Raw genomic sequence first — 27,936 nt, forward strand, 5'->3', positions numbered from 1 at the left:
TTAGGGCAACCCCTTGAGTTCTTGGCCCATTAGAGTCGGCATCGATCTGCTGTGTAGAGGGTGCTCCTTGCTTTCCACTGGGCTCTGCTTGGACCGAACCATTCGTGCATTCGGTGCACCATCTCCAGGAGCATTAATGCCACTTCTTTCATCCACTTTTCCTTTACTTAAAGCATGTGCTTTCGGGTCCGGTTTATTGAAGATTCTTAACAAATGAAGGATTCTACTCCATATCGAAGCTCTAGAATTGGAATCTTTCAAGATTTCCCAGTGTTCATGAACAAACATGGCTGTGTAGGTTACTAGAGCTGAAACTGAAATTACACCAACAATCAAGAACAACCCCCAGAAGCTATCAATACCAAGAATACTAGAAGAAACCGATTTGCTACTATCTGGGCATTTGCTTTCTCCTCCAAACCATGCATTTTCAATTCTTCGCATTTCATCATCCTCTGTCACTTTCAGAATCGCCCTTGAAACATCAGGTACTAGTGGAGAACCTCTAGGAAAGACCTGGAAGTTGTGGACCAAAATCCAAACCCCACATGAGAAAATTAATACTAACATCTAATATTTGAAATTAAAGCCTTGGTGTTAGCTTGCAAGAAAAGGGTACTCACAAAGCCAAACCCGTCAGTTTTAAATTGTTGAAAATTTCGACTTGGCGTTTTCAACATAAAAGTAGAAGGTTCGACCGTGGTATAGTTGGAGCAACTCCTTGCCTGAATGAGCTTCATATACGGTGATTCGTCAAAAGCGGCAACAATACCATGATTTCCAGTTCCTTCAGAAAATAGTTTGTCCACCTCTTCAGGAGAATTGTATGATAACAGTTGGTTATCTTGAAAACCCAATTTTTTCAAGATTCCATAAACGAAAGAGCCAGTTGGGCAGCCCACGCTCTCCCCATTTTGAATGAGTTCATTTACATAAGTGACAGAAGGCTGAAGCCGCTGTACTGTAAGAAGACTCGCAAAACTGGCGGTGTAACTTTGAGTGAGGATAAGTAGAGCAAAACTCCATATTATTACCACTAATCTGGCCCAGTTGTTGAACACTTTCTCCCCTGCAATTCGTTAGTGATTAATAAATTAAATAATAGCTAAATATGCTAAAGTTACATTGTAGAGTTACAACTTGGAAATTGGAATAAAGAAATTACTATGCGCAAAAACCATGGTGGAGAAGGCAAACCATAAACTAGTGCCAGCTTGATGTAATGGAGGTCCTTGAAAGTCATCATTTATTCTGTGTTCAAGGATCCAAACCACAAATCCAATGAATAGAAAAAAGCAGAGGGTTGTGACCCAGAGCTCCCATGACAAAGGTTTCAGAAAGATCATTGCATTGTTGATCTTCTCGTCTTGAACTCGCACGAGCATTAATACGTCAGCTTCTGTGTATGGCAATGTATAGTCAACATACAAGGACCTGTTAGCAATAATAGTTACGTCCCCCACTGCAGCATCAAAATTCTGTAGGCAACAATTAAGAAAGGGAAAAGCCCATCAGAGATTAGTAAAATTAATTGAAAAATAAGCATCAGCAAAAGATAAGTATAATTTTACCCCCAAGTGGACTTGATAGACCAAATCATTGTAAGTTCCAGCACTCGATCCATTAGGAAACGCATATGGGATGTAATCATAAGCAACAGCATAGGGTAATTCCTTCATTACAGCATCAAAAACGTCCATGCAGTATCCTGTCACCTTCGTAACTTTAGTAATAGGATCTTTTGTCACATTCACAAATTCTGTGAAACCTTTCTTCACTGGTACCCCTATTCGCAACCTCGTCCCATTTGTTGGAATCTCCCAGCCCTTAGGAACAGAGATTGAATCCCCTGGCCATATAATTGGTGCCAGATTGGCCTTAGAAGATGCATTTCTTGGTGACTTGAACTTTTTCACGAGTCCTTTATCTGGTGTCCAAAATCCAATCCCTTTTGGTCCAACACCATTCAAATTAACAATTTCAAATGCTGATGACGGTAATTTATTATTAACAAAAAGGAAATCTCCTGTCAGGCCTTTGAAACTGATATTCGCTAATGCTCGAGCAAGATTTGGACCATTTTCAGAGACTTTAAGAGTTTCAAGATCTGTTGAATTGCTGGAAATATTTGCCCTTTGGAAGCCAAAGTTTGTAGTCCCAGCTTCCTCAATTGCCATAGCTAATGCCATGGTAGCATCATAAGCCCAAAGTCCATAAATGTTCAACTCTGCATCAACCATATCTGGATGATATTGATGGAATTTCTTTTTCCATCGAACTCGAAACTTTTCAAGCTCTTTTGTTCTCGCAACGTAAGGTTGTACGCCCAATGCCCCTTGCATTGAATCAATTGCTGAAGGATCCAATGAGCTTAATAAGTTAGTCATCCCATCAGTCATGATCCAAACATAGCCTTCGCTCATCATTCCAATTTCCTTTGCTTTGATAAAAAGTCGAGCACCAAGAGAGGGAAATATGTGCACAATAAAAACTCTAGTTTGCATTGTCATCAACTTGTAAAGCTCTCGGACGATTTGGTCATCGTTGGCTGATGGGGAAATCGCACTCTGGTAGGGGACACGAGTATCAACTGCTTGCAAAGCTTCCATTAAGTAAGGTATGAAACCCACTCCATATAAATTGTCGACATATATAGGCACTGCTTCTCTCCATCCGAAGGCTTGAATTATTGCACATATGGCCTTTACCTGTGATTTATCATTTTGAGTAGCTTGAAAGAAGTATGGACTCTTGATGGATGTAAGAAAAGGACTTGATGCAGAAAATGATATAATGGGCACTTGAGCTTTTTTTCCAAGTTCAACAACAAAGTTGGCCTGCATTGATGTTACAGGCCCTAAGATTGCTTGGACTTCCGCATTTTTTATCAAGTCCAAACCTGTGTTTTGAGGGGAGATCTATTAGAAAAAGAATCAATAACTTTTTTCTTAGTTTTGTATTGTCATTAAAGATTGCAAGTAATGAAACTTTTTCTTTTAGTTTACTAAGAAGAAGGGACTTGAATTCTTGTAGAGATGTAATTATTATTAAGTAAAGCTTGTAAGTTAAAGCAAATAAATGATATACAGATATATTTTTATTAAATCACTTTGAAATAAAAGCTAAAAAGCAATTTTTTGAAAATCACAAAAATTACATTTTGTAAAAGTTAAATAAGTAAACTTTAGGTTTGCACGATTAATAGGATCATGATCTTGACGGTCAAATATCGGTCAGAATTGATCTGATTCACAAGTCTAAACTAAACCAACATTATTTTGGAGATATATATATATATATATAATTTCAATTGTTGCATATATTAAGACAGTGGGTGTTGAATACGCTTTGAGACGTGATGGATTGCTATCTTTTAAGGTATTAATTACCCTACTATATTAGTGTAATATTATGTTAATATATATCTAGGATCTAAAAAAGTCTGAAATTTGTAGACAATAACTTTTGAATATTTTCTTTAAAACTTTTTGTACGAATAAAATTTAAAGATGTTAGAAGAAAAAAAGAAAAAATAGAAGTAGTAATTGAATTTAAATAACTCATCCATAACAGACACATTTGTTATGATACTTTCCCAAATAATTGTGACTGTTTGTATGTAATAGATATGTCTATTTATAATAGACACATCTATTTACTAACAAACATATTTAATTGTAATATAAATAATTATTTTGTATCACACACATATGTGCTAAGTGTTATCATAAAATAATATATATTTATTTAAATATATATAATTATATATATTTCATTTCCTTTCTACTTTTTTTTCTTTATATCTATAAATTTATAGGAATTCTTTTTCTCTCTATTATCTACCATTCAAGCTAGTTATAACAGCATACACCCAAACTAAGTCTAACGAGATTCAAAACCATCTTTGAATTAAAATTAAATTCGAAATTGAACCTGCATATTATGGCAACTATGAATGCCAACTTTAAAATTTCGAAACTTCTGAACCAATTGTTCATTTGGAATAATAATTGTTCTAGAAAAAAAATTTAAAGTATTGGAATACTAAAAGCATGAAGAAAAAAAAAAGTGCAAGAAATTAAGACAAAACCTGCTGCAGCAGCACCAAAGACATCTGCCATGGAGTTCCTGGTGTTAAGGAGCATCCTGGTTTTGTAGTGAGCATGAGTGGCATAGAAGTCTGAGAGGGATATGTTGATACAACTCAACCACATCTTGCCAACCCAATTCTCAAAGTCATAAAGAACCACGCCTACGTTTACTGGAGTGGTTGTGTGTTGTGCCATAACCACTTCCATGAACAAAATCCCTACAAACCAAAAGAAAAAAGAGCACAAACCAGGTTTGAAAGTGTTTCTCCCCATCATTGTTCATTGAGAGTTATCGACAATTGGAGTTATACGGGCATAATTAGGATTTGGGAAGTTAAATTTATATAAAATGTCAAATGGGCAAATATATATACAAGTGAATCTCATAAAATAATAATTAATAGTAAAAAATTTATAATATAAATTGAAAGCCTTATATATAAAAAAAAAAAAATTAATCCTTCAATAAAAAAGAATGAACTCATGCATATGTGAGAGATGGAACATGTACTCCATAGTAATATATTTTTTAAAATAAATGTAATAACTAGAATAATATATTTATGCTGTATAGATTGTACCGTAACCTGACCGACTACACCACAATTAAACCTTGGAAAGAAAAACAATTAATTGGGGTTCTTAATTATATCGACTAAACCTCGAAATCATCTATAATTTTATGTTTTTGAAAATTGTTAATAAATATATGTTAGCATTATATAGTGCGAGTGGCTTCGGCCTGCTAATATTGGTATGCAACCTTTTTATTCCTATTATATATTTAATCATGTTAAAATATAAAAATTTATTCTATTGGTCCTAATATTATATGTATTTTCTTATTTTGTCCTTTTCATGTTTTTTTATCGTCCTATATATGTTTTTCTTTTTAATTTTAATCAATCTCTTTAATTTTATTAAGTAATTCAATCTTTTTAATTTTATTAAGTAATTCAACAATTTTAAATATTTTAATTACTTTTAGCAAATTTTATATAAATAAAAAATAATATTTAATAATTAAAAAATATATCTAATGTTGTTTCTTTATTCCGATTTATACTCAGATTTATATTTTATCATCTTTTTATTTCAAATTTAAAAACTAATAAATGTAATAATTCAAATATAGAAATAAACATAAACAATATAATAATTCAATTGTTTTCATGGGTTATATCAGTAGATGGCTGTATTTCTTGATTGGGGTTATTGGCGGGCTCTGAACTTGGGACTACATCTGGAGTTGTTTGCCCATCAGAGATAGAATCAACATGCTCTGTAGAAGGCTCTCCATTGGGATCTGCTTGGGCTGGACCATTGCGAAGATTTGGTGCAGCCTCTCCAGGAGCATTAATGCCACTTCTCCCATCCTCTCCACCTTTTTCTAAAGTATGTGCTTTTGGGTCCATTTGGTTGAAGATTCTTAACAAATGAAGCATTCTACTCCATATTGAAGGTCTAGAATTAGAATCCTTCAAGATTTCCCAGTGTTCATGAATAAACTTGGCTGTGTATGTTACTAGAGCTGAAAGTGAAATTGCACCAGCAATTGAGAACAACCCCCAGAAACTATCAATACCTAGAACACTACAAGAAACCGAGTTGTTACGTTCATGGCATTTGCTGTCTTTAACAAACCATGCATCTTCAATTCTTCGCATTTTATCATTCTCTGTCACTTTCAGAATCGCCTTTGAAACGTCAGGTACTAGTGGAGAACCTCTACGAAAGACCTGGAAGTTGTAGACCAAAATACAAACTAACATGAGAAAAATTATACCAACATCTATTTTTTGAAATTAAGGCCATGGTGTTAGAGGGTACTTACAAAGCCATACCCATCAGTTTTAAATTGTTGAAAATTCCGACTTTGCGTTTTCAACATAAAAGTAGAAGGTTCAACTGTGGTATAGTTGGAGCAACTCCGTGCCCAAATGAACTTTATATATGGCGATTCGTCAAAAGCAGCTGCAATACCATGATTTCCAGTTCCTTCAGAGAAAAGTTTGTCCAATTCTTCGGGAGAATTGTATGATACCAGTTGGTTATCTTGAAAACCCAACCCTTTCAAGATTCCATAAATGAAAGAACCAACCGGGTAGCCCACGGTCTCCCTGTTCTGAATGAGTTCATTTACATAAATGACGGAGGGCTGAAGCCGCTGTACTGTAAGAAGACTCGCTAAACTGGCTGTGTAACTCTGAGTGAGGATAAGTAGAACAAAACTCCATATTATTACCACTAATCTGGCCCAGTTATTGAACACTCTCTCCCCTGCAATTCATTAGTGATTAGTAAATTAATTAATAACTAAACAGGCCGAAGTTACATTGTAGAGTTTAGGACTTGGAATGAGGAAATTACGATGTGCAAAAATCATGGTGGAGAAGGCAAACCATAAGCTAGTGCCAGCTTGATAGAAAGGAGGTCCTTGAAAGTCATCATTTATTCTGTGTTCAAGAACCCAAACCACAAATCCAATGAATAGAAAGAAACAGAAGATTGTGACCCAGAGCTCCCATGACAAAGGCTTCAGAAAGATCATTGCATTCTTGTTCTTCTCGTCTTGGACTCGCCCGAGCATTAATACGTTACATTCTGTGTATGGCAATGTGTAGTCAACATACAAGGACCTGTTGGCAATAATAGTTATATCTCCCACTGCAGCATCAAAATTCTGTTGGCAATAATTAATAACAAGGGAAAAGCCCATCAGAGATTAGTAGAATTAACTGAAAAATAAGCATCAGCAAAAGATCAGTATAATTTAATTTTACCCCCAAGTGGACTTGATAGACCAAATCATTGTAAGTTCCAGCACTCGATCCGTTAGGTAGCGCAAATGGGATGTAATCATAATCAACAGGATAGGGTAATTCCTTCATTACAGCATCAAAAACATCTATGCAGTATCCAGTCACCTTGGTAACTTTAGTAAAAGGATCTCTTGTCACATTCACAAATTCTCTGAAACCCACCTTCACTGGTACCCCTATTTGCAACCTCTTCCCATTTGTCGGAATCTCCCAGCCCTTAGGAACAGAGGTTGAATCCCCCGGCCATATAATTGTTGACAGTTTGGCCTTAGAAGATACATTTGTTGCTGAGTTTAACTTTTTGACAAGTCCTCTATCTGATGTCCAAAATCCAATTCCTTTTGGTCCAACACCATTCAGATTAACAATTTCAAAAGCTGATGACTGTAATTGATTATTAATAAAAAGGAAATCTCCTGTCAGGCCTCTGAAACAGGTATTTGATAATGCTTCAGCAAGATTTGGACCATTTTGAAAGAATTTAAGAGTTTCAAGATCTGTTGAATTTCTGGGAACATTCGCCCTTTGGATGCTAAAGTTTGCAGTCCCCGCTTCCTCAATTGCCATAGCTAATGCCATAGTAGCATCATAAGCCCAGAGTCCATAAATGTTCAACTCTGCATCAACTATATCTGGATGATCTCGATGGAATTTCTTTTTCCATCGAACTCGAAAGTATTCAAGCTCTTTTGTTCTCGGAACATAAGGTCTTACACCCAATGCCCCTTGCATTGAATCAATTGCTGAAGGATCCAATGAGCTTAATAAGTTAGTCATCCCATCAGTCATGATCCAAACATAGCCTTCACTCATCATTCCAATTTCTTTCGCTTTGATGAAAAGTCGAGCACCAAGAGAGGGAAACATGTGCACAATAAAAACTCTAGTTTGCATGTTCATCAACTTGCGAAGCTCTCCGAGGATTTGGTCATCGTTGGCTGATGGGGAAATGGCACTTTGGTAGGGGACGCGAGTATCACCTACTTGCAAAGCGTCCATTAAATAAGGTATGAAAGCTACTCCATATACATTGTCAACATAGACAGGCACTGCTTCTCTCCATCCAAAGGCTTGAATTATTGCAGTTATGACATTTACCTGTGCTTTATCATTTTGGGTAGCTTGAAAGAAGTATGGACTCCTGATGGAAGTAAGAAAAGGACTTGATGCAGAAAATGATATAATGGGCACTTTGGCTTTTTGTCCAAGTTCAATAACAAAGTTTGCCTGCATTGATGTTGCTGGCCCTAAGATTGCTTTCGCTTCCACATTTTTTATCAAGTCCAAGGCTGTGTTTTGAGGGAAGATTTATTAAAAAGTGTACATACACCCGACCAATAGAAAGTTAATAAACTATAAATTTAAGTAATTCTATCATTATAAGACTGGAATTATCTTAGAAAGAGCCTATTTTAATCCCTCCTCCTTTGAATTGGATCGAAATCAATGATTTAGTATAGTTTAAAAAAAAAAGTAGTTAAATTGACTACTTTACTCGAATCGAGTTGAAACCATAATCATTCTTAAACCGAAATTAAAATATAATAGACCCCATAGATTTAGATGCAAAGCCCTCTCTTCCACAAATCGAAATCGTCAATGAAGTAGAAAATGATTCGTTCTCCTGAATTTGCAAACTATTTCCAACTCATTTCGAATAATTGTTCTATAAAAATTTAAAATGAAGTAAAATGCGACTGAAATATTAATATAATTATATTATACCATTAATTAGTGTACCTTCAGTAACCACAACTCTAACAGGAAAATAAAAAATAAAAATCTCTTCACTATATTTAATGGCTTCTTTTAGAATAAACCATTTACAATAAAAGAAATCAATTGATTTTTCATATAATTATGCTTAATTTTTATTTTTTTTTAAATGAAAAATTTTTTAAGTTAAAAATAATTGAATTTTTCATTCTAAACGTGAGAATTAATTTAAAAAAATTAATTAAATTAAATTCTTATAAAATTCTACATTTCAAACAAAGGGATATTAATTTTATTTTTTTTTATTTTGATTTGAATAATTGAACCATAAAGTAAATTTCACTGTACTGTATTTTCTCTTAAAAGTTAAATATTACTACATAATTAATTACTTTTTATTAGTGAAAAACTAGTCGTTTATGTTTATTATTTTATTTTAATAATAATATTTAATATTTCATAATTTAGGGGTCATCTTATTACAAAATTTTATTAATAATAAATCTTAATTAATTTTAATTTTATTTCAAATATTAATAAATAATTTTTTAATGTAATTGATATAATTATATATTGGATAAAAAATATAAAAATATATACTATTTAATATTAAAATTTTGAAATAATTTTATTAATAGATTTTTTTTAAAAAATAGTTAATATATACTAATAAAAATAAACAAATTAGAGGAAAAAAAATACATATACCAAATATTATTATTAAAATTCTTAGATTTTAAAAATAAGAAATATGTTTTAAAAATAAATGTTTAAATTTTAAAAATAATTTTTGATGAATAATTATTTAAAAGTATATGTAAATTTATAATGAATAATGGCAAAATCTAGAGATCTTAGAATAATTTATATATTTTCTATTCTAACTGAATTGATTTTTAATATATAATATGATGAACAAAGTTTTATAAAGTCTGAAATTATAAATTTTAAAACTTTAAAATTTTTAATAAAAATAGTAAAAAAAAAATTAAATATGTAAGGTAAGGTTTTAGCAGTTAAAATTTAAAAAAGTTTGGACACAAAAAAATTAATATTTTATATGATAATAAACTAATTTTTTTATATAAAAATATAAAAATAAGGATAAAAAAGATTATACCGCGTGACAATTTTTTAAGCACTTTCATGTAAAAATTTAGAGCATTATTCTTGCGGATACTAAACTCTATAAATCATTCTTTGGAAAATAAAAAATAAATAAACAGGATCTTGTGGATGGTGCATGCAATTTGAAGCTATCTATTGCAACATCAAAGAAACCCTAACATTCGCCTTCCCGCACGGTGAAGAGCAAAACTCACGTTGAAGATCAAAAAGCCCAAATCTCTATTGGAACATCAAAGAAACCCTAACACTCACGTTGAAGAGCAAAACACCCAAATCGTTCTCAACGCTACTCCAATCTCGCCTCCATTTGCGACGTCTGTTTGCTCTTTAACGTCACTAAACGAAGTCTGTTTGCTCTGTAACGTCACTCCTTGCTATGATTGTGCGCTCTATTCGAGCTGAGGTCAAGAATAAATTTGTTTCACGTTTTATAAAATGATTTTAGTTTATTCGAGTTGCTTCATTGTTTAAAAATGACATTTTGATCAACATTAATGGGTTTTTATGCGGCTGGCATTCATCCGATTGTCAATGTCTAAGGGTATAGTACATTAACTGTTGCTTTTCCTTTCCTAGTGCAGATTACTTTAGATTATTGTGAATAAGATGTGATTTCCATTTTATTTCTTCCAAGTTTATGTTGTGAATTGAGTTGGCTTTCGTTTTGCTTACTTTATTGTTTCAAAAATGACATTTTGATTTGTCTCTCTGGGTTTTTGGTTGTTTCTTGAATAACTAATATATATTGGGTTATAGATGTGGACTGATGATATCTTATATATGTGTTGTTGTATTTGGATTTATCAAATTCATAGGAGAATGGTTTATTTTTGTCTCAGATGAAAACAGGACTGTTTGAACAGGTGTGGAAGAAAGCGTTATCTTCATTGTTTGAACTAGTGTGGAAGAAAACATGATTGTTTATACTAGCTTGGAAGAAAGTGTTTATTTCAAAAATCATTTTGTTTCATGTTTTTCTCTAATTGTATATTTATCTATTTTTGAGAATGGATGACTTGCTTTCAAGTTGCTAGAAAGGGTGAAAAATAGTCATAATACATATATCATATTCTATAAATAGGACCTTATTATGAGTTGTAGTAGTGTGTGGTGGAATTGATATATATATTTATGTTTTAAATTTATAATGAACTGGGTTTAGGTAAGAATTTCCTCTTATGATAATGTTTTATGCCCAATTAAATAATATTTTTACAACAACTTTTCCCATTACTAACAGCTCTAGTTTTAAATCATGGAATTCATTATGGTTTATTTTGATTAATTTAATAATATTATGTAGGGTCAATTTTTTACTTTTATTATCTCCTAATTTGATTAAAATATATTACTCTTAATTTATGTTGAGGCTAAGAGAAATTTGAAATGAAAATAACTTTTTTATAATTTAACTTCACATTAAAACAATGATAAACAAAATAGAGGAAAAATTCAATTCCCAATTAGGCTAACTTTATTAATAAATAGAGTGAATTACAAACAAGACAACATTGCTGCTCCAACCACCCATAAAACATTGATGGGAGGAGCTATTGAGCAAAGAGCAGAGTAGGTCATGGTTGTTTTCCGTTATAAAATGAATATGTAAAATCATGCAGCAAAACAAAAAAGAATGGTGGGCTCTGATCAGGATTTGCAATTCGAGGGACGCATGACTAAAGAGGCCAAGCAATGGGTTAGGATTGTAAAAGATATTGATAAATCTCCTAACTTTAATCTATTAGTTAATTTTGTTTTTGGAGAGTCTAATCACTTAATGTCATTTTTAAGATTGTAAAATTATGAGTTTAAACTCATTTTGGAGTACAATAAAAAATAATTTAATATTTTTAAATCATTGAAGTTTATTAACTTGGTTGATAAAATTCTACATGAACTAAGATCATTTTATTTTACTATTTTACATACTTATGGTATTATGCCTCCATCAATGTCACCTTCTAAATTTTTATGCAAATTATAATATATTTTAAGTTGTAAAGTTTAAAAGTTACATTCTAATAAGATAAATTATCATATAATAATATATTTTAATCCTTAAAATATTTATTTATAAAATTCCTTTTTTTTGAAATACTGTCTGTCTCATACTCGTTTGATCACTGTTTCTCGTTATTTTTTTGCTTGCTTTTGGTATCACATAAGTAATTAATAAATACTATAACAAAATGTTAGTTTATGGATGTTTATATTTGACATTTAATTTGTAGATGCATGCATATCAATTTTTAAGAGGAGACTCCGCCGAATTTAAAGTAGAAATGATAGAGTTCTTATGACATTGGATCCTAAGCATTAGTTTTCTATCTTGGCTTATCACATGGATCATCTTCTATTGCATCCCATCACGCTCAATCGAAGGCAATGGAGAAAGAGATTTGACAATTATACTAGACTATCGCAACTCTAAAGGATGTTTTGTTGTAATGCAAGAGAGAGATCAATAGTGCGAACAGACGTTGGAGGAACACATGCAACAAATGATGCAGAACATGATGACATAGATGATACAAGGTACATATTCTACAGCCCAAGCTCCTGATGCAACTCATTAGGATGATGCTAGAGATACTAATGATGTTAATGATAATGATTAGCTTATTCTTTTATTCTTATGATATTTTATTTCATAGCGCTACAATACATTATTGTCATAATCCTTTAATGTGATATCTATATATAATATTAATTAATATTTAATATTTGATAGACCGATATCATAAATATTATGATGTTGAGCATTTACAATTAATAATATATTATATGCTTTAATATAGGAAATAATATATTAAATAAATAAAAAAATAAAAATTTTAACTATAATTTGAAATGGAAATCCAAAAAGACAAACCATTTGATTTCAAAATAGAAAAGATTTTTTTTATTTTATTATATTTAAAAACATATTTGAAATGAAATTTTCTATTTAGAAATCGATTGTATTTTGGTTTCAAAAAGTTTTTTTTTTTTATCTTATTTATTGTACATGTTAGACATTGATTAGAAATGGAAATCCATTTTAGATTATTAGAAACCAAAATATATTAGTTTTTAACTTGAACGGAGTTAGAAACAGAATTGTGTCGGTTTCTAGATTTAAAATGGACTATTCCATTTTAAATCAATTTCAAAATTAGAAACAGACTTCATATTTTGTTTTTAATTTATTTAGAAACCTATGATGGTAAATCAAATATTTTAATTTTAAATCAATTAGAAATCAATTTTCATTGTTTTGAAATCAATTTTTCGGTTTCTAATTTCCTATTTCCTTGTAACGATGAGAGTTTTTTTCCCTCCTATTTTGAAGAGACTATTTCACTAATTTGAATTTGTGATTTTCAGGTTAGAAGGAACTTTTGGTGGCATCATATTCATGATCATTCTGGGTTAGGTTATGTATCGAATCCAAAACATTAAGCAAGAAATGAATTAAGCTAGATCGATCAAACACATAAAATCACATAAGCTGTCTCTTCCCCCACACGCACACACACAGACCGAGCAAAAGAGAGCGGTACCTGCGGCAGCCGCGCCAATGATATCTCTCTTGGAGTCCCTGGGACTGAGAACCAGCCTGGTTTTGTATTGAGGACGTGTGGCATAGAAATCCAAAAGGCCCATGTTGATGCAAGCCAACCCCATCTTACCCATCCACTCGTCAGATTCATCAAGAATCACGCCTATATTCACTGGGATTGTTGTGTTTTGTGCTGCAACCTTTTGTCTGATCATAATTCTTATGGAAAGAAGGAAAAAGAAGTATAAAACAGGTTTCCAAGAGCTCTTCGTCATCTCTGGCTTCGAGACATATGTGTTAATACACTTTAAACTGAATATATATATATATATATATATATATATATGAAAAAACTTAATTGAAAATAAATTTAGAATATAAATATGCGAGTTTCACTTATTTTACATGTAAGTTTCATTAAATATATTATATATTAGATTCACAATAGATAACTAAATTTAAAAAAAATTACATATTTTTAAAATCTGTGAATAATGTCAAAATCAGGGTAAAAACTAAAGACAAAAAGACAAGTTTGTATCAGCTTATATTGTGCATATAGAAAAAGACAATCAATGGGTCATATTCAGGTTTTTTCGGTGAATGCTTGATTTGAATTTAGAAAAAGAATGCGAGGTTAAGGTGAAGATTAATTTATATGGTACAACTTAATTTTTTTCAATCGAAATATAATTTAATAAAAATTAATTTTATCTATTTAATTTTAAATTAAAATAAAAATTAATTTAAATAAATAAATATATTAATTTTTTGATAGAATCATGCAAGTTATTAAGTTAATTTTATGAATGATTTAAACTTGAATTATTTTTTCATACAACCATTTGTAAGTTGCAAGAAAATTTCAGACTCCACTAGGAAAAAAAAAGGGGGGTAGTTACATCAATCAATGAATTAATATATTTATTCATAAATAGGAAGAAGTTAATATTTGTTGTCTTGTGTGGTACATCAATTAATATATTTATATATTATGGTTATCTTTTATATATAGCTAGCATATATATACGGTATCAAAATACAATAATCTCCCTTTCCAATGTGGACTTTACAAGCTTTCAAGAAATTATGGACCGTTTAATCTTTTTTGGTCATCAGTAGCCAAATTATACTGGCAGATGCACAGTCGTGGGAAGGCTGTGTACTTCTCTGGAATCAAGACACCTTCTCACAAGTGAGCTGCTGTTAGGTTTGGGTTTAATGGGAATGTCTAATGACATGGGTTTAGGATGCAACTTTCTTCGACCTCTCTTCTTATATTTCTTAATAAATTTTTACTTGTCTAAAAAAAATGCCTTCTACTTAGGACAAAGTTGGTAAATTAAATTGGTGGGATAAAAAAAATGTTTTAATTAATTTTAAAAAATTATATACAATAATAAATTATTTATTGAGAGAAAAATAATAATAATGCACATAGATTTTTATTAAGTAATAACAATAGAGTAAAAAAAAGAAAACAATTTTATAATATAATAAATTATTACTGTAATTTAAATTTATAATTATCCTCGACTAATTTTCATTTTTTAGATGCATTGAATTAGCACTCCGTTATTGTTGCCTATATAAAGGTGTTTGGATAATTATTAATTTTATCAAGGATATCTTTCACTATAAGCAATTAAATAAGTATTTGTAGTCAAGTTTTCACTATTTTCATTGTAAAAAATGTTTTTCGCTGTAATAGGTTTAGACTAATAAATATACTAGATTTTTTATATATTACATATCAATTTTGAGGAAAAGAGTTAGAGGAAAAAAATGGCTGTCTTTTAAAAATTTTAATAGATAGGTTTTTAACTTTTTTTTTTTAGGTTTTATTATTTATTTTAAAAGTTTAAACTAATAGGTGTTTAAAGGGAAGTGCTGAATAAATTTAAATTTATTAAAATAATATATATATATATATATATATTTCTGTTTTTTTTTTAAATGACTGGTTCAATTGACCTTTTGGTATGGTTGTCTCATTGCCTACCATGTAACTTAATTAGAACTGGTTATTAAGCCGGTTCCGATTCTAACAACTTGGTATCGCTCGTTTATAGTTCACCAAAAGCATGAACCTAAAACCCCTAACGTTCAAGTTTCAGTTCTGATTCGATTTGGTTTAGTTCAAAATCAGTGGTCTAATTATTTTTCATTTTTTTTTAAATAAAAAATCCTGTTTTACCTGCATCCAAATTAGACAATTTTGGTTCATTCATGATTCAAATCAAACATAAGTTTAACTTGTTTCAATCCAATTTAAACCGATTTCATTATGATTCTAAACTGACCCATAACCAAGTTTAGTGTAACATTTCTTGTTTCTTTTGGACCTTTAGGTATATAGTTTTTTTGACTACAACCCACCTAATTCAATATAAACATTGCGATTGTTATGAATATATTTATGGTGGATGTCTATTAATATTTTTTAACTCTTAAATTTTTCATTTTCTCTTTACAAGTTTAATGTACTTCATTAAATATTTTATTAATTATGAATTCTTCACCTTTTTATGTATGTCTATAAATAGAGGCATTATATGTGATATTTTATACACTTGAAAATTAAAAAATAAATTATACTTTCTCTTGATTCTCTCTTCTATTATTATCTTAGTTTTACCTTATTTTATAATAACAATGCAATTATGGAAGATTAAAGGTAAAAATTGTGTTTACCCACCACTTGCAATTGATTGACGTTAACATGCAATAAGAACAAAAACACTAATCTCAAAATAGTCCAATTAACAATTCATTCATTACAATAAAGAAAGAGAGGGGAAATACAAAGAAAATCATAAAAATATCCTTAAATTTTTTCCAATTACATGAGTACTTAGCACGCATTTATAGTGATGGTTTTGTTATCTTTTATTGATATGAAGTTTTAGAGGAATAGAAAATTAATTGAGTAGTTTCCAGGAAAAATTCAAGCAATAGAGGAGAAGATAAATATATTGATCGAGTTAACGAGTCTTGTTAACGTTTATGGTGTCTAAGAATATTACAAAAGGAGAGAGACGACCAATTCATTCTATGATTTTTTTTTCTATATTTTTTCAGACAATTAAAAGATGAAGCGTGCATTAATTTTACTAACAAAATTTGATAATTATATTAAATTTGATAATTTTATTCATCTTTACTGTTGTTCGTAGAAATTTATGATGTTAAATTACTTATAACATTAAAAATAAGATTATATATATTTATTTTTTTTTGGCTAATTACATTTGTACGAAGAGATAATGGGAATATATGGTTAAAGTTTCAATCATTTCTATGAAGCATGCATGGGAGTGGGACTTACACATCGCAATCTTATTCAGAGTTCAGTCAAAATGAAAAAACAAATATACTGAACACTGAACAGAACTGCGATGTGTATATTTATTTTTATTATTACTATTTTATTGTTTTTTATTTTGACTGAACACTGAACAAGATTGCAATGCTGGAGTACTTCGTAGAAATTATTGGAACATGACAATATATACCAATTATTTAAACCTTATAATTGGATGCTCATTCCATTTACTAACATTTTTGTCCGACTTCATGAAAATCGACGATCAATCAACCTGCATTAAAAAACCTAAAAAACCATCCATTGGAGATGGCTGTGGATTTTGCTTCTGAAAATCTAAAAGAGTATAAAATAGACCTTTAGATCTCACGATAAAACAAGTCACGGACTTGTGGATTGCCCTCCATGGGTTTATCAGGAAATCATATGGGTCAGCACGACAGAGTCGATAGTCCCACAATAAAACAAGTGAGGACCTTGTGGATTGCCCTCCATGAGTTTATAAGAAATTATAACACAGCTAGTGCGTCGCCACACTCGACATCTGGGATCCTCAGATTGCCAATAGAATAAGGCCCCAAAGTATGAGCATGAAACGTACTGCTCGGACGAGGGTAGCAATGTTGCCGTCATGAGTGACAACGTAACATAGCCTTCACTCATCATTCCAATTTCTTTTGCTTTGATAAATAGTCGAGCACCAAGAAAGCGAAATATGAGCACAATAAAAACTCTAGTTTGCATTGTCATCAACTTGTAAAGCTTTATGAGGAATTTAAAATACGGGAATTTACAATTTGGTCCTGAGTTTTTACCTTATATTATATTTTAATTTTTGAATTTTGATAAATTAATTATTCATTCTCTGAGATTTACACTATATTACAATTTCATCTTTAAAATTTAAAAAATAAATTATTTAGTCCATTTAGTTTTAATATATGAAATAATTTAATCCGTAGAGTTTTAATATTTACAATAATTCTATCCATTAATGGAATGATTAAATTATTTTATATATTAAAATTACAATGATTAAAGTGTGATATAATATAAAATTTAAAGACTATATAATTAATTTCTTAAAATTTAATGACTAAAATATAATATAGTGTAAAATTTAAGGATTAAATAATTAATTTTTTAAAATACAGAGATAAAAATATAATATAAAACAAAATTCAAGAACCAAATTATAAATTTTCCTTTAAAATATTTCTCACTTTTTAAGGTTGACCTAATAGAATATATAGTTGGAGGGACATTGAGTTGGTTGGATTTAAAGCACTTTCAAAAATGGAGAGACATGTGTATTAATTTTAATATAACTCAGAGAATAAAAAGTAATTTATCCTTTTATTTATATTTTTAATTTACATTATTTTATTTTATTTTGAATTTTAAAAATAAAAAATTTAATAATTCAAATATAAAAATAAACATAAACATAAATAATGTACAAAAAAAATCTAAATATGATCCTAAGAAGATATATATTTATAAAAAAAGTGGATATACATAAATTTATAAAATTAAAAAGTTTGATTATAATTGGAAAGTCATACAAAGATTTAAAATTTTTTTAATCATTTGGCTTAAATAAAATGCATTACGTAATGTTAAAATTCTACAATTCAATTGTCAAGATCCAAAAGTTCAATTCGGTAGACAGTTGCATTTCTTGGTTTGTATTATTGGCAGGCTTAGAATTTTCTACCTCTTGAGTTGTTTGCCGATTAGAATTAGGATCCACATGCTCTGCAGAAGGTTCTCCTTGCTCTCTACTGAAATCTGCATGGACCGGACCATTGCGTACATTTGGTGCACCCTCTCTTGGACTCCAAGTCAGTTTAGGTATTCCTTCTTTTCTTTCCATCTTTAACATAATTTGCTCTACTTGTCTAATTAGAGCCTCCGTATGTACAACATGATACATTTCTGAGAATTTAATCTAAAATCATTTAGAATGGAGAAAGAGAATCCATATAACAACCCCCAAGAAAATTCTTGAGATAAGTTAAGTCGAGTTATGTGCTTTCGGGTCCATTTGATTGAAGATTCTTAACAAATGAAGCATTCTACTCCATATTGAAGTTCTAGAATTAGAATCCTTCAAAATTTCCCAGTGTTCATGAACAAACATGGTTGTGTATGTTACCAGAGCTGAAAATGAAATTGCACCAGCAATCAAGAACAGCCCCCAAAAACTATCTATACCAAGAATACTAGAAGAAACGGAGTTGCTACTATCTATGCATTTGCTCTGTTCTCCAAACCATGCATCTTCAATTCTTCGCATTTCATCATCCTCTGTCACCTTCAGAATCGCCCTTCAGGTACTAGTAGGAATCCTCTAGGAAAGACCCTGGAAGTTACAGACCGAAATCCAAACCCATATGAGAAAAATTAATATCAACACAGGCTATTGGAAATTAAGGCCTTGGTGTTAGCTTGCAGGAAAAGAGTACTTACAAAGCCAAACCCGTCAGTTTTCAGCATGAAAGTGGAAGGTTCAATCATGGTATAGTTGGAACAATTTCGCGCCAGAATGACCTTCATATATGGAGATTCACCAATAGCAGTAGCAATACCACGATTTCCAATTCCTTCAGAAAGAAGATTGTCCAATTCTTCAGGAGAATTGTATGATATCAGCTGGCTATCTCGAAAGCCCAACCCTTTTAAGATTCCATAAACGAAAGTACCATGCAGGTAGCCCATGGTCTCCCTGTTTTGAATAAGTTCATTTACATAAATAACTGAGGGTTCAAGCTGCTGTACTGTGAGAAGACTCGTTAAACTGGCAGTGTAACTTTGAGTGAGGATAAGTAGAGCAAAACTCCATATTATTACCACTAATCTGGCCTAGTTGTTAAACACTCTCTCCCCTGCAATTCATTAGTGATTAATAAATTAATTAATAGTTAACCCCATCATAATTGAAACTAAACAGGCCAAAGTCACATTGAAGTGTAAACGAGTTGGAATAGGGAAATTACGCTGTGCAAAAACCATGGTGGAGAAGGCAAACCATAAAGTAGTGCCAGCTTGATAGAAAGGAGGTCCTCGGAAGTCATCATTTATTCTGTGTTCAAGAACCCAAACCACAAATCCAATGAACAGGAAAAAAATAGAAGGTTGTAGCCCAGAGATCCCATGACAAAGGCTTCAGAAAGATCACTGCATTATTGCTCTTGTCGTCTTGGATTGGCACAAGTATTGATATGTCAGATTCTGTGCATGGCAATGCATAGTCAACATACAAGGACCTGTTGGCAATAATAGTTACATCTCCCACTACAGCATCAAAATTCTGTAGGCAGCAAAAATTAACAGAAAAGGAAAGAGCCCATCAGAGATTCGGAGAATTGAAAAATAGACATCAAACAAAGATCAGTTGATAATTTTACCCCTAAGAAGACTTGATAGACCAAATCATTGTAAGTTCCAGCACTCGATCCATTAGGAAGCGCATATGGGATGTAATCATATTTTACAGCGGTAATTGATGTGTGTGATCCGCGAGTAAACGGGCCATATCAAGTAATAAAGTGATAAGTCAAATATCGTTCTCACAAGGATTTGACATTTGATTACTAAACTATGAATGAAGTGATTATTTGGGCTAATAATTAATGAAAATAAAGTGTAAATGCAAATAAATTAAGTGAAATTGATAAAGTTAAACAGAACAAGTAAAGAGCAAGCAAATAAATTCTAAATCTAGATGCAATTGAACTAAATTAAGAACTAGTAATTTAAATCAAATGCTAATTACTGAGAAAAATGATTTTAAAGTTGAGGGTTTATGCATAAATTAATTAGGATTTATCTTGGTTGTTTCAATTTTAAAGGAAAATAGAGTTTGAAGGTGATTGATTCTAAAATCCTTCGATATCTTTTTTAAGCAAACCAAATCATATTTTAAGAAAACTAAACATACGTTCGTACAATATTTAATTTTCTTAAAACCCATTAAGTTTTATAACCAATCAATGAATCATCTTAAAACTCTAGTTTATTTCTAAATCTAGGTGATTTTAAGTTCTGATCTTTGATTATCTATCTATGATTTTCACCTTTCAGTCATTTAATCAAAAATTAAGATAATACCCGATGGGTACTAACATTAGAAAAGTAAAACACAAGAAAAGAATCAAAACTCATATTTAAATAAAATATGGAATAAACTAATACAAATCTACAAATTAATTTAAAATATGTTTTTCAACACTAAAATCTAAAGATTCTACTCACCCACGTTGATATTTACAAGAGAAAATGATGAAAAAATAAAGAAAAACATGAAAAGGGACTAAAAATAAAAAAACCCAAGTAGAAAAAACTCAAAATCTCTGAATCCTAGAGCTTCCAAAAAATGGCCACAATAGCTTCTCTCTCCAGAATTGATGTTGTTCCTCTCCTTTCTAGTTTTGTGATTTTTCGTTCTCGTACTTCTTGTTACTTTTTCTTGAGATAAAAACTAGAAAATGATACTTTTATATGGTTTCAAAAGTTTCCCTAAAGTAAGTTTAAAAATGGATAAGAGCCAATGAATGAATAGGAGATGAAATGTAAAAATTTTCAGGTCAGTAAAGCTTTTCACATTCTGGGTTGTTTGCTGAGAGTATTGCTTACCCTCAGCAACATCTTAAGAAAATTTCGGCTTCTGCATGGCCTTTCTGCATAGGTAAGCAATACCCTTAGTAAATCTCTGCAGGTTTATGTTGAAATGAGTTTTTTTGGCTCATACTTGACTTTCAGCTTGACCTGAGCTGTACCTTAAACACTGTCGCATACCTTAAGTAGGATCTCAAGCGACCTCAAGCAAATCTTTGCAGGTTTGGAGATGAAAAATCTGAATATGTTAGAATTAAGCTACACTTGACTTGTGACTTGCCCCAGGTTTTAGATTAAGCAGTATGACCCTAAGTGACATCATTAGTAAGATCTTTAACAAATTTCGACCAACTTAATTTTTCAAGACTTGATTTTTTCACTTTTCTCCATGCTTAAAGGGCTTCAAATTTTTTCAAATCACCTCTTAATGCATTCATTAACCTTCAATTTACCACAAAACCGATTAAAAACATTCAAATTATAAAAATTAAATATAAGGTAACTAAAATTAATAAAATAACTAAAATAAAGCTAAGAATATAAAATATAAAGACAAAATGAATGCAAAACTACCCTAAAATACCTATATGAAATGAGTATAATAGTAATTTCTTCGTTTCAGCATCAAAAACATCTATGCAGTATCCCGTCACCATGGTAACATTAGTAATAGGATCTCTTGTGACATTCACAAATTCTGTGAAACCATCCTTCACTGGTACCGTATTTGCAACCTCTTCCCATTTGTGGGAATCTCCCAGCCCTTACGAACAGAGGTTGAATCCCCCGGCCATATAATTGTTGCCAGATTGACCTTAGAAGATGCATTTGTCGTTGACTTTTAACTTCTTGACAATTCCTTTATTTGATGTCCAAAACCCAATCCCTTTTGGTCCAGCACCATTCAAATTAACAACTTTAAAAGCTGATGACTGTAATTGATTAATAATAAAAAGGATGACCGTAATTGATTAATAATAAAAAGGAAATCTCCTATGAGGCCTTTGAAACTGGTATTTGATAATGCACGAGCAAGATTTGGACCATTTTGAGAGAATTTAAGAGTTTCAAGATCTGTTGAATTGCTGGAAACATTTGCCCTTTTAAAGCCAAAGTGTGTAGTCCCAGCTTCCTCAATTGCCATAGCTAATGCCATAGCAGCATCATAAGCCCAAAGTCCATAAATGTTCAACTCTGCATCAACTATATCTGGATGATCTTGATGGAATTTCTTTTTCCATCGAAGTCGAAAGTCTTCAAGCTCTTTTGTTCTCGGAACATAAGGTTGTGCACCCAATACTCCTTGCATTGAATCAATTGCTGAAGGATCCAATGAGCTTAGAAAGTTAGTCATCCCATCAGTCAGAATTCAAACATAGCCTTCCCTCATCATTCCAATATCTTTTGCTTGGATAAAAAGTCGAGCACCAGGGGAGGGAAACATGTGCACAATAAAAACTCTAGTTTGCATTGTCATCAACTGGTAAAGCTCTCTGACGATTTGATCATCGTTGGCTGATGGGGAAATGGCACCCTGGTTGGGGACGCGAGTATCAACTGCTTGCAAAGCTTCTATTAAGTAAGGTATGAGATTCCATATAAATTCTCAACATAGATAGGCACTGCTTTTCTCCATCCAAAGGCTTGGATTATTGCAGTTATTGCATTTACCTGAGATTTATCATTTTGGATAGCTTGAAAGAAGTATGGACTCTTGATGGAATTAAGAAAGGGACTTGATGCAGAAAATGATATAATGGGCACTTGAGCTTTTTGTCCAAGTTCAATAACAAAGTTGGCCTGCATTGATGTTGCTGGCCCTAAGATTGCTTGCACTTGTTCATTTTTTATCAAGTCCAAAGCTGTATTTTGAAAGCAGATCTATTAGAAAAGAAACAGGAAATTGATTTCTGCTAGTTTTTTTTTTTTTTTTTAAATTATGATTAATCACAACTAGCATCCTACTAGAATAGTTTTATCAGTTGTTTTCTATATATTTTGCTACTTTCTTAAATAGTTTGATCTCTTTTTAAATCAAAATCTTTGTTTAGACACTATAAATTTATAACATAAATAAGTAAAATTTATATATGATGTGATCATATTTTGAATCCTATATATTTTATATTTTAAATTTTAAATTCATAATGATTCATCTCTAAACAAAATTAAATTTATAAAATCTTAATAATATTTTCTTTTTTCTAGCTGTACTCTGACAGTCAAATGCTCTCTATGCATGTACAATTATACATGACAGCTTCCGCCAACCAGTGAAGTAGAAAATGAATTATTCATTTCTAGAATATTAAGAAACTTCTCCCAACTCATTTAGAATAATTTTTGTATAAAAATTTAAAATAATAAAATTCAATTAAAAATAATTTTATAATAAAATTATATATTTTTAAAATAATTTAAAGAGATAGAAACTTTATCTTATTTCTTAATGCATCAAATTACTTATTTTTTAATTTAAAAGAACTCAATTATTGAATTCTTACTATTCTTTAGGTTTTCAAGCACAATATTTCAAAACATTCACTAATTGACTTCATTTGCAGCCTCAATTACATTCGATTTCAGAGTATATACGCATAGGAATACTAAAAGCATGAAGGGAAAAAAAAGTGCAAGTAATTAAGACAGAACCTGCTGCAGCAGCACCAACGACATCAGCCATGGAGTTCCTGGTGTGAAGGAGCAGCCTGGTTATGTAACGAGCATTGGTGGCATGGAAGTCTGAGAGAGATATATTGACACAACCAAACCACATCTTTCCAACCCAATTCTCAAATTCACAAGGAACCACACCTACGTTCACTGGGGTGGTTGTGTGTTGTGCCATAGCCATTTCCATGAACAAAATCCCTACAAAACAAAAGAGAAAGGAGAAGAAAACAGGTTCGTAAGCGTATCTCCTCATCATTGCTTATTGAGAAATCGTTACCTGGAGTTTCATTATGGGTATAATAATTAGGATTTGAGAAGTTGGATTTATACATAGTTCTTAGTCCAGTTGTTAGATGCATGTTACCCATGAGCACGTTACCCATGAGCACGTATTGAGTCTTTGCCCTTTTTTAGGGTAAAAGGAGCTATGGCTTAAATTTCCTCGTTGTTTAGTTAAAGGTCAACCCGAGTAACTAAATCTTAACTAAACCTTGAAATAAAAAATAATGGGGGTTCTTCTCCACGATCTGCCCACTTGGCCACTCATCTCTCATCTGTTTTTTAATGTGAGCTAAGCTACGTTTCTCTTAACACATACCCATACATCTCTTATCCTAACATCATGTACAACAAGTAGGCACTCAATCACTGAATTATTGCTCAATGGATCAACCATGATCTCTTGTTGCCATAGCTGCTTCTGTGATTGAAATCGCCCGCACGGCTCAAACGCAACAGTTTATCCTGAAACAGCAGGGGCCTGAGATTTTGGATCGATCGTACCCATCTCCAAGTAACAAGCCATTCTATACTTTCCTTGATGCTATTGGCTTCGCTTGTGCCTTGTGTCGGTGCATTTTCTCACTATTGCATACTTCTATCACAGTCGACACGCTGACAATCCCATCGACATTTCCATTGTATCTCTCATCTTCATCATATGTCTGGCCTGTTCCAAATTAACCAAGGATCCAAGAAACACACCGACATCCCCACCTGTTTACTTAGGACCACTGAATATTTGGTTCTTCAGTTTCAATATAATCCTGTTTGGGAGGCAGATTTTGATTATTAGTTCATTATACTTCAAATGCCTAACATGGGTACATACATTAGTTCATCAGGTATTTCTACAACAATTACACAACTCGTTCAAAATACATGAAGCAACACGCCGCAAATTGGTACTGGAACAGGTCATCTATCAGAAAACAGTAAAAACCAGGACCTCACTTGGTTTATCAGCAGACCAATCTGTTGCTGTATTGGGATGTGCCCTAAGATTGGTCCTTACATCTCCTTATCAATGATATCGCGCATCGTCTGCATTGGGATGAGCCCTTCTGCCCGGATTGCATCCTTATTTGGATCTGGACTGATGAAAAATAGTGTTGGCAAACCCCGAACCTGTGCTAAAATGTTCTATATATCAAAATATGACTTCCATGAAATTAAAGGTCTTGAATATTGCTATGGCGTCACATGTTGCAATATAAACTTTATAGTAGAAGATATGCAGACAATATAGCAGCTTCTGATAACTTTAACAAGAAAAGGATTTATCTGATAGATGAAAACTTTGTTCAAAATTGTTTAGCTAATGATAAAAGTGAAAACCAGAAAATTTTACAACTTAAATGAATTTAACATGTCTAGTCAGCAAAACTAAGACCCAACAAAGACTGATCTAAGACTCTAAGTAGTAAAGAAAATGATATTTGGAATTACCTGCATGTCGCATGCAAATTCATACTCATCATCAGTATCAACCTTAACTATCATTGCATTGTTCTCATATTCCACAGCAAGCTGTAGAGGCCAACCATAAGTTATGAGAAGTCCATAAAATTAAATTGAGCCAACATCACATGTCAGATGATAAGTTAACAATTTCAAGTATAGATTTTGACATTATAAAGTTCATTCTATATAGCAATCAACATGATTACAAGGTGAATGTGGCTGAGGTAGTGTATGATAGAAATTTAATGTCGTTGAGGTAGTGTGTGATAGAAATTTACATGTTAGAAGGAAAAGTAGGATATTGATTGATTAAATTTCAGTTTTTAGGGAACAAAAAAGGGTATAAAACAAATTTAACCCTAGAAAATGAATGCATTGCTGTCCAAATTATAATATGATGGTCACACATTCTTGATTTCTCTCATTTGCACAAGGACAATATCATCTAGCAACCCATATTGCGTTGATTACCGAAGCTGCAGGGCGGGATGTCCAGAAGATATGCTAAGTAAATTAAAGTCATCTCACGAGAAAGAGATACTTATTTTATTCATTGCTTCAAACCTAATGATGTTAAAAAAATTCTTTGGCTAAATTCATCTTATATGTAATTCTCATTAAGTTAAAATATTTTTCATTCATGTAGGACTTAATTTCCAACACAGAAAACACAACATAGCCACAAACTTGGTTAATCAGAAATAGTTTGTTTTGATCTCACGAGAAATCAAAATGTTCCCCTCATTGATCTCATTAACAGATTTGCGTTTCTACATTTTACTATGAAAGACACCTTCCAAAATGATCTGCATAATCTGATTAACCCACTAGCAGCCAGCAATGATCTGCATTCAAAGACATCTTACACTCAACCAAGTAAACCTATAAAAACCAGATATTGTACAACAAATAAAACCTTCAAATGCCTATTGAATAGTTTGACAAATCAACACCTGCCCTATCTATATCTACCCACACAAATTGAGTTGAGGCTCAAAAGCATGCACGGTTTCCTTTTGCTTTTCACAATAAGATTAATTAATAAATTTGCTCACCAAGATACTTATGCCAATGATAGAAACATGTCCTCAAAGTAGTTGATAAGACAATCAATTATACTATTCAAAATCCCATTCCACATTTCAAAACATATATGATGTTTAAAAGCAAGCAAATTGATACAGAAAATTGCAAACAGAAAATGAAAGTAGAAAATAGAATACATCAAATTGTTTGACAAAAAAAAATTGGGGCATACCATTTCAAGTTCTTGGGCCATCAAAATACAAGGTCCACACCACGTTGCATAAAAATCGATGATAAGGGGCACATTTCTTTCTCCTCTTACCAGCTCCTGTATCTCCTGTGCAGTCTTCTTTTTCTGGACACCCAAAATAAGCAAATGGGTGCGTAGAATTACAAAATTAAAAAAAAAAAAATTCCAGGAGGGGTTTTGGGGGGGAAAAGCAAAATAGATTATTTCCCAAAAATAAATGTGAAACCCATAATTGATTAAATTATTTTCATTTCCTTTCCTATATTTTCTCAAAACCAGGTAAACAAGCAGATAAGCAAACCAAATAAACCAACATCATATAAATTCACAGTAAGAAAAATAACCCAATTTCAGGCGTTTCTGGAGGGCGTACCACAAGATAGTCTTCTCTAACATACTTGCCCTGAGGGGGTCTGCGAAGCAGTCTTCTTGGTTGAGTAGAGAGCGAGAAGGGTCTGTTCTGGGCGGTATTGTTGGCAGAGAAGAGCGAGTTCCCTCGATGGTTTTTCAAGGAAGAGAGAGGAAAAGATGATGATGAAGCTTGTGACGTAAAGATGGATGAGAAAGCTGTTAACTTGTCGGAAAAAATGTGGGCTTGCAGTGCAGCCATTTGCAGAGAGAGAGGAGACAGAGCTGTGCGAGAGAGGGGGTTTAGAGGAGTTTTTGCAGGTATGAATTGAGATGGCCATTTACATAATTTTGACTTGGGTAAATTAATATTTTACCAATATAATTTGTCCTCATTAATATTTTTTCTCTTTATTTTCAAAAATAAATTAAAATATTTCTAACATTTAATTTCCTTATATTCTTTAATTATTTTATTTATTTTAAAATACATTTCAATTTATTCCACCCATCAAATAAGATAATTGTGATATAAAATTTGGGAAAAAGTATTTTTTTTCTGAATTTTGTTATTATTAATTTTTTTTATTTAAAAAAATATTAAAATATTCTTAAAATTGATGGTATAATGAGGATATTTTGATTTTTTTTTT

At 31.6% G+C, this 27,936-nt stretch overlaps 1 protein-coding gene and 1 pseudogene across 1 annotated transcript; both read right to left on the reverse strand.

Moving 5' to 3' along the window:
- Positions 1 to 27,928, reverse strand: LOC110641852 (glutamate receptor 2.1). The gene is made up of 9 exons (XM_021793710.2): positions 27,309 to 27,928; positions 26,918 to 27,040; positions 25,645 to 25,725; positions 25,259 to 25,323; positions 4,091 to 4,311; positions 1,572 to 2,899; positions 1,166 to 1,478; positions 624 to 1,069; positions 1 to 516 (listed from the first exon to the last, which is right to left on the reverse strand). Exons 1-9 carry the CDS (start codon positions 27,543 to 27,545, stop codon positions 1 to 3), a joined length of 3,330 nt encoding a protein of 1,109 aa, XP_021649402.2. The 5' UTR covers positions 27,546 to 27,928.
- Positions 18,626 to 24,114, reverse strand: LOC110641881 (glutamate receptor 2.7-like; annotated as a pseudogene).
- Positions 27,929 to 27,936: the final 8 nt, after the last annotated feature.

Source organism: Hevea brasiliensis, chromosome 6 (assembly GCF_030052815.1).
Source record: "Hevea brasiliensis isolate MT/VB/25A 57/8 chromosome 6, ASM3005281v1, whole genome shotgun sequence".
Classification (NCBI taxonomy): Eukaryota; Viridiplantae; Streptophyta; class Magnoliopsida; order Malpighiales; family Euphorbiaceae; genus Hevea; species Hevea brasiliensis.

Coding starts and splice junctions, on each gene's coding strand:
- LOC110641852 (XM_021793710.2), bottom strand. CDS start 27,545: ATGGCTGCACTGCAAGCCCACATTTTTTCCGACAAGTTAACAGCTTTC. Junction 4,312..25,258: donor AAGGATGCAATCCGGGCAGA/AGGGCTCATCCC, acceptor CTTTTGGTTTGT/AGGGATTTTGTTCATGGAAG. Junction 1,070..1,165: donor CACCATGGTTTTTGCGCATA/GTAATTTCTTTA, acceptor AACGAATTGCAG/GGGAGAAAGTGTTCAACAAC.